General features: G+C 53.7%; 1 protein-coding gene across 5 annotated transcripts in view; it reads right to left on the bottom strand.

Annotated features, from left to right (window-relative positions):
- The window catches only part of PLEKHO2 (pleckstrin homology domain containing O2), an 85,552-nt gene that overhangs the window by 14,191 nt on the left and 64,161 nt on the right, over positions 1-7,200 (bottom strand). For 3 of the 5 annotated variants that reach the window (XM_045285726.1, XM_045285724.1, XM_045285725.1), the window contains one exon: positions 1,120-1,269. In XM_045285726.1, coding sequence (XP_045141661.1) covers positions 1,120-1,236 — 117 coding nt within the window. In that variant the 5' untranslated portion in view covers positions 1,237-1,269. Of the gene's footprint in view, positions 1-1,119; positions 1,270-7,103; positions 7,193-7,200 lie in introns of those variants that run through there. The other 2 variants (XM_013007098.3, XM_045285727.1) reach the window with 1 other exon arrangement.

The following is a 7,200-nucleotide window of genomic DNA, read 5'->3' as shown; positions in this document are numbered from 1 at the left end:
CAAGGATCTACATATAACCTCCTCCCTGGGGGATGGAAAACAGAAAAGTGGGTGAAGGGAAACATCAGAAAGTGCAAAATATGACAAAATAATAATTTATAAATTATCAAGGGTTCAGGTGGGAGGGGCGAGCTGGGAGGGTGGGGATGAGGAGCTGATGCCAAGGGGCTTACGTGGAGAGCAAATGTTTTGAGAATGATGAGGGCAATGAATGTCCAAATGTGCTTTACACAATTGATGTATGTATGGATTATGATAAAAGTTGTATGAGCCCCTAATAAAACGATTTTTTAAAAAAGAGAGAAATATTCAAAATACGTTAGAAGATCTCTACCACAAATAGGCTTGAAGTTGATTTGCTGGCTCTCAGAGGGCTTCTCCATTCACTGTGAGATGTTCCACCTGCATCTTGGCCCCTGATCCTCTGAGTTCTCTCCTGTATGATATGCCATGATACCCACTCTCATGGGCCTGCTGGGACTATCCAGTGAAAGGTGTGCATGCATGCCCAACAAGTGTGAACACTGGTTATTATATCTACTTCCATTGCCGAATGGGGTACCCTTCAGTTTCCTGGGCCCTCTGTTTATGTGGCTCATGTCCAGTGACAGGGAGGTACATGATGTGTGGTGTGGGTGTACAGCTGAGGAAATAAATGCACACCCATGTGCACATATGGTGCAAAGATCCTCTCATCCTCTCTAGACTTGCAAGACAGTCCCAGGACATGCCAGGGCTGCTGCCACAGGGTCACAGGCCACACAAGGGACGTGTCCCTGTGTTGGGTACCATCTGTTGCCATCCCACAGCTCCCACACCATATACTAGTACCCTATTGGCAAGAGCAACAGCAGCAGCTGTATATCAGAGCAGCAGCCACTGTGTCTCTATTACCCACGGCATCTCATTTAACCTATACAACAGACTATACACAGACTGACCCCATATTACAAACAGAAGCCCAGAAAATGCTAGGCATTTGCCCAAGGGTGCACAACATGTCAAAGGTGTAACCAGTTTTCCAGCCCTCATCCCAGGCCAGTCCTGCCGGCCAGGGCTACCTCCACTTTGCCTTCGGTCCCACGACCCCTCCAATCCCTTGGCCAGGCATGTTCTTACCTCATTCTCGTACACCAGCAGCTGGGCCTGGCAGAGGAGCAAGTAGCGGTCCTTCCAGAGACTCAGGAGGCCCCCCCCACTCTTCTTGATCCAGCCAGCCTTGTCCGCTGTCCGCATGCCTCTCGGCTTCTCACTCACCTCCTTTGTGCCCTGCAAGACAGTCCCAGGACATGCCAGGGCTGCTGCCACAGGGCCATGCCCTCTGAGGCCATGCCATTATCACCCACAAGGCCCGGTACCCGAGGCTCACAGAGAATGGCTGGCTTGCCCAGCATCACACAGTTGGGGGGTGGGGGTACAGAGCCAGATTTCCAAATCCAGTGTCTCTGGACCTCACTTTCTTCCCACTCCAGTGTCCCACCTCCTGATGCCTCAGTACATGTTTACTCAACCAGCCCACAGGCTGGGCTAGGCTGGAGGGAAACTGCCCTTGTGGAGCTCACGTGGCGGGAGGAGGAGTTGAGTGAAAGCACCCAGCAGACATCGCCAGTCACAGATGGAAAATGCCACTGGCGAAACAAACGGAGGGCAGGCGTGGTGCTGAAAGACCTCCCAGAGGATGTGATGGTTCAGCAGGGAGCAGAAGGATGGGGAGAGGCAGGCTGGCAGAATAGTCAACAGGTCATCAACCTCTCTACCTGCCCCCCTGCTTCCTGCCCTCACCCCACCTCAAGGACTTCAGGGTGGCCACTCCCTTGACATAAATCCCATCTGGTGAGGTTTCTAAGGGCCCTTTGCCTTTGACCACAGCCTGGTAGAGGAAGTGTTGAACTCGGGGCCCTTCTAGACAAGGTTAGCCAAGCTGGAGTCTCAGGCTAGCCACAGCTATCTTACGGCCCCTTCCCTTAATCCCCTAATATCTGTTTAAGTGGCTGTAGGCCAAGGACATGTTGACCCATGATCCACCTTGGGGTGCCCAGCCTCTGGTCTTTTACACAAAGCAGTGCTCAAGAAATATCAGTGAAATGAAAATACACAGCCACTCAAAGTGTTGAACACTGCTTCAGTAGTAGGTAGCCACCCCTCCCCACCCCGCCTTGGGGTGTGTGGGAGGGAGGAGGGAAGGAGACCAATCAAGAGGGTGTCACAATCTGGAGGGTGCTAGAAGGAAATTAACACTGACACAATTCGGAGTCCTTTATCATTTACATAAAACTAAAAAAAGGGTTAGTGGGGGGGGCTGGGGCTGGTCAAAAGCGACGTGCCTCTCCCTGGGACACCCCCTTGGCCGCAGCTGCCTTAGGAAAGGCAAGCCCAGGCAGACAGAGGTGTGGTGAGCTGTCTGTCAGCGGCTGGGGCAGGGCAGGGCTCTCTGGACTGCATCATACAGGGGAGCCCCACAGTGGTTCTCACTTTGAGCTGCAAATTCTGGTGGCTGGGTGTCTGGCCTTTGAAACCCAAATCCTACAGAACAGAGGCAAGTCACTCAACCCCTCTAAGCCTCTGTTTCTTCCTTGGTGAAATGGAGGTATTAACAGTAGAAGTTCCTAGGATTGTAACACTGTGAGAGCAGGGGTTTTTGTTTTGTTTACTGCTGTAGCCATGGTGCCTAGAACAGTGCCTGGTACATAGTAGCTTAATAAATGTTTGTTGCTGAGTAAGGATAAGGCGTGTAAAACAGTTTGCCTTTGCAAATGGCAGCCATCATCTTGTTACTGTGCTGCCCCTGCCATTTCCTCTGAATCTCCAGTACTCTCTTCCTGGGTACGGTTCAGATTGCACAACAAGGTCCCTCCAGGCCCCAGGGCCCCAGGAATTCGGACTGCCCCCTAAGGGTCTCCAGGGCAAGGGAACCTGAGCAGTGAGATGGTGCTAAATGGCCTTCCCTGATGGAGGGTGAGGAAGTAGGAGGCTTGCCCATGGGTCAACTATGAGATACCCTGTCCAGACGATAAAGGGACCTCACTTCAGGACCCTTCCACAAGAAGCAGGAGGCTCTCATGTCCTATCCCTGCACTCACTGCCCCTCCCCATATCAATACTGACACCCTGTGAGGCGCATGAGCTCCAGAGGTTCAACCTACCCCCAGTGGTCCCTGAGGGCAGTCAGGAAGCCAGGGTGAGAAGGGCAGAAGTAAGAAATGGGAAACCTCGCCCCCCACAGTTGGCCCGCTCATGATCCCCATGTCCTAGGCCTGCTGTGGCCACAAGGGCAGACTTCCGTGCCTCCAACCAGACAGTGGGGCTATGGGATGTAAAGCGCTGGCTGGGTCACTGACCTCAGAGCTCCAGACTTGCTCCTGCTTTCCAAAGAGTCTACCTTCCATCCCACAGGACCTCACACTTTTCTAACCTCCCTCTGCTGTGGCCGTGGTCTGCCTCACCCGCTGTTTGCCACATGCAGCTCCCAGGGTCCAAGGCAAGACCTGTGTCTGGACCACTGTCCTCTGGCCAAGCAGAGCAGGTCCAAAGCACACTGTGACTGGATTCGCTGGAGGAACCAGGTCAGGGCTGCGGCAGGAAGCTTTGGGGTTGGGTAGAGGCCGGGGGGAGACTGAGAAGATAGCATAAATGGAAGCACAAGGAAGGATTTCCTGTCAGGAATCACCCTCAGCAGCAGAGCCCTGTGGGTGGCCTGGCTGGAGACCAGGGTCCTGCTTACTGGCCACCCTCCACCCAATCCTTCTCCCTACTTCTCAGATCCCCTCTTACCAGGGGGCCTAGCTCGGCCCCAGTGAGTTCTAATAATTGGCCCCTCCCCTTGGCAGGGCTCATAGGAGAGGTTTTGTCCTTTCCAGCCCAGTTTCTCAGCCTCCTCCTCTTAATAACCAGCTGACCACTGCTCTTCCTGTTTTGCCCTCTCCCCTCCCACCCATCCTCACCCAAGCCCTCCCCTGCCCACCAAGATCAGCTCCCGAGGCACCCTGGGAGCACCAGCCGGGCTCCTCTTCGCCTGAGGTGGGAGGGTCTCTGAGCCATTCATTATTTCTGAAAAATATGCTAGGTACTGGGGTGAAGATGGGGTCAAAGAGGGATGATGTCAAGGAGTCCATGTAGAAAAAGGTCGTTTGGAAACTGATTGTGGGAGCAACTGTACAATTCTACTTGATGTGATTGAACTATTGAATGATATGATATATGCATTAAATCCCAACTACTTAAAAAAAACCAGACTTTACCAAAAGATCAAAAAGAGCAAAAACTATATGCTAAGGTGACCCTAACTCTGCACCAACAGGAGTAAGTGGAAAGGCAGAGCACATCCCCCAGAGCATGACAGAGGGGCAGACCAGCCACCTCATCTCACCTCACAGGAAGCCAATCCTGAATGGTGCTCCAAACTCTATCGTGAACCCATCCTGTCAGAGCCTTGTGGTGGGCAACCAGAGAGAGGAAGCACAGTCTCTATCCACATAGAACTCCCAGTCAGGTCAGGGCGGGGGTGGTGGGGGTGGTGGGGGAGGGTGGTGGGGTGGGCGGCGACACACAGTCTCCACCTCAGGGAATGCCCCTCAACCGTTAGATAGGGGACAGAGCAACCTGGGGGAACATCCAGTCTGAGGGGGGTGGCACAGACCCTGCCAAGAAAAATCCCGGACAGGGTTGGTAGGCACTCCCTGCTTGAGAGGGTCTCCAGTTGTTGGGAGAGACATAGGAAGGGTCTGACGGATGGGTACCCGGGCCTCCCTCCCCTCCTCCCTTTCCCTCACCCCCCCACCCCGGCTAAGCGTTCAGTTAGGGTACAGGAAGTCTCTGTCGAAGGCAGGGTTTGGGTGTGGATGTAAGGAAAGACAGATATAAACTTTGGCCCAGAGTAGAAGGAAAGGCACAAAGCTTGTCGAAGACCCTGGGCCCCTTCACTATAGAACAAGCCAGGCCCAGAGAGGGCAAGGGATCAGCCCGATATCACAAAGCTGGTGCTGGGACAGGACACAGCTCAGCCTCTTCTAGGAGTGAGAACTGAAATGGACAGTCAGGCGTCACCCAAGGCGTAGCCAGGATAAGACTGGACTGTTGAGGAGTCAGAGGGAAGGGATTGAACCCCAGGGCAGAGACAGGAAGGCCCAAAGCAGAGTTTTCAACATGACCTCAATGGTAACCATACTACGCTAAGCTGATTGTTTGCAATTTCCAAAGCTCTTGCACACATGTCATCACATTTTTGGATTGTCCCCTCTCCTTGCTTTACAGATGGGGAAACCAAAGCCCTGAGAACACAGTAGGCAGATGTCCACATCAGCAAGCCTCAGCCTGAGGGACCTATCAGCACATTGAACAAAGGATGCCACTGAGGCTGAGAGGGCTTGGCATGCAGGGGGAGGAAGCTCAGAGCTAGTGGGGAGGCTAAAAGCAGTATCTGAACATGAGGTGGTAAGTGAGACCTCCTGGGACTGGGGTCATGGGACGATGGAGCAGGTGACTATGATCAAAGAAGTGTTTTAGAGAAACAAAGATGGGTGCCGAGGCCTCAAAAAACGTGGAAAGGCTACTGGGAGAGAAAAGAGAGGCAAGGATGCTAAAGGGGAGGCAGGGATGAAGAAGCACAATTGGCTAATTCCACAGATGCCCCAGGTATGGCAGGAGCTCTTGGCATCAAGGAGTCAGTAAATGGTAATGTTAGAGACCAAAAGGAGTAAGCAGGGCTGGGCTAGCCATAGACAAACCACAGCCCTAGGAGGACTACTCTTATTTGGGGGCCATGGCAGACAGGGAAATGGAGCAATCCATACCCACATCCTCCAGGAGCCGGGAAGGGGCACCAAGCAGAAAGCCCAGCCCTTGATGCAGCAGAGGCTCAAGGTACAGGGAGGGAAGCCCCAACCCAGGCCCCAACCCAGTCGTCAGAAAACCACAGCAAATCATAGTGGCCTGACTTTGCTGCCTCCCTCCACCCATTCTGAGAGAAGGGGTCACAGTCATATTGTCAGAAGTGGAGAGGAGGCCAGGTCCTATATTTTATAGAAGAGGAAATACAAGCTGAGACGGGAAGTGACTTATCTACAGTCCTACAGCAATACAGGGCCTGGCCTATCACGACGCTGACGTCCTTGGACAGTGGCCGTGGGAGTAGGGAAGTGGGTACTGATAGGGATAGAAGTAGACTTGTCCACTCAGGGCTCCCCCACTGGCCAGGGCTGCCCCCAGAGTGAAAGATTCACCTTTCCTCCCCACCCACCCAGGCGTAAACCCATATACCCTTCTCTTGGGTTGAGAGGAACAAAAACTGGAACCTCCCTCTAGTCTGAACCCTATAGGCCCCTTATTTTAATGTATTAATTCCACAGACATCTACTAAGCGCCTGCTGTGTGTGTCCGACCTTTGGGTAATGGGACTGCTAGAATTGGATTTGTCAGGAGAAAGCAGGGGGCACTGAGTATCTGACCCCACCCCAGAGGAGGAACATCCTGAGGGGGAATTGGAAGGCCCACAGAGCACAATTGGTCCAGCAGCAGAGCTCCTGCTAGGTCTCCCTGCTTGGAACATGGAGAAGGCCGATGAGTCCTTACGAAGACAGGGCATGGGGAGGGTCGGGGGTGGGTGGGGCATGGGGGACGTACTCACAGGGACTTATTCAGGAAAGAAAATGAAACGTCTCCAGTTCACCCACCATCACGCACAGTTATTGCCTCAAATTTCTTGGGAGAAATCCCCCCAAATCCACAGAACTGGAACATGACACACAGCTTGGCCCATGGAGATGGGCAGGGGGTATGGGAGGTTTCAAGGACTACCGGGGTTCACGTTCAGCTCCCTGAACTACTTTCATAGTCTCCAAACTCACTGCAACCTCCCCGTTAGTCCAAGAGGAACAATAACAACAACACCTCCCACGGCTGAGGAGTGAAGCCAAAGAGAATGAAGGAAGATGAGGTCTGCCAAGTGTCCAGCACAGATCACCGCCCACCTGCCTGGAGCCCCATCTGGGGAAAGGAGGGAAGGGGGTGGGCAGGGCTGAGGGCCTGAACGGGAGACCCCAACAGCCGTAGTGGGTTAAAAGACCCCAACCCGGCCTGCCCTGGCCCCCGCCTAGTCTGGTCCTCACCTCCTCCATGGCGAATCCCGAGGTCCGGCCGCTCCGCCGTTCACTCCCGGCGCCGCGCAGGCTCCGTCACCTCCATCCACAGCCGGCCGGGCGGCGG

Source organism: Echinops telfairi, unplaced genomic scaffold, assembly GCF_000313985.2.
Source record: "Echinops telfairi isolate 266 unplaced genomic scaffold, ASM31398v2 ScPeMD7_7475;HRSCAF=8513, whole genome shotgun sequence".
NCBI lineage: Eukaryota > Metazoa > Chordata > Mammalia > Afrosoricida > Tenrecidae > Echinops > Echinops telfairi.
This window is presented reverse-complemented; position numbering and strand designations above follow the sequence as displayed.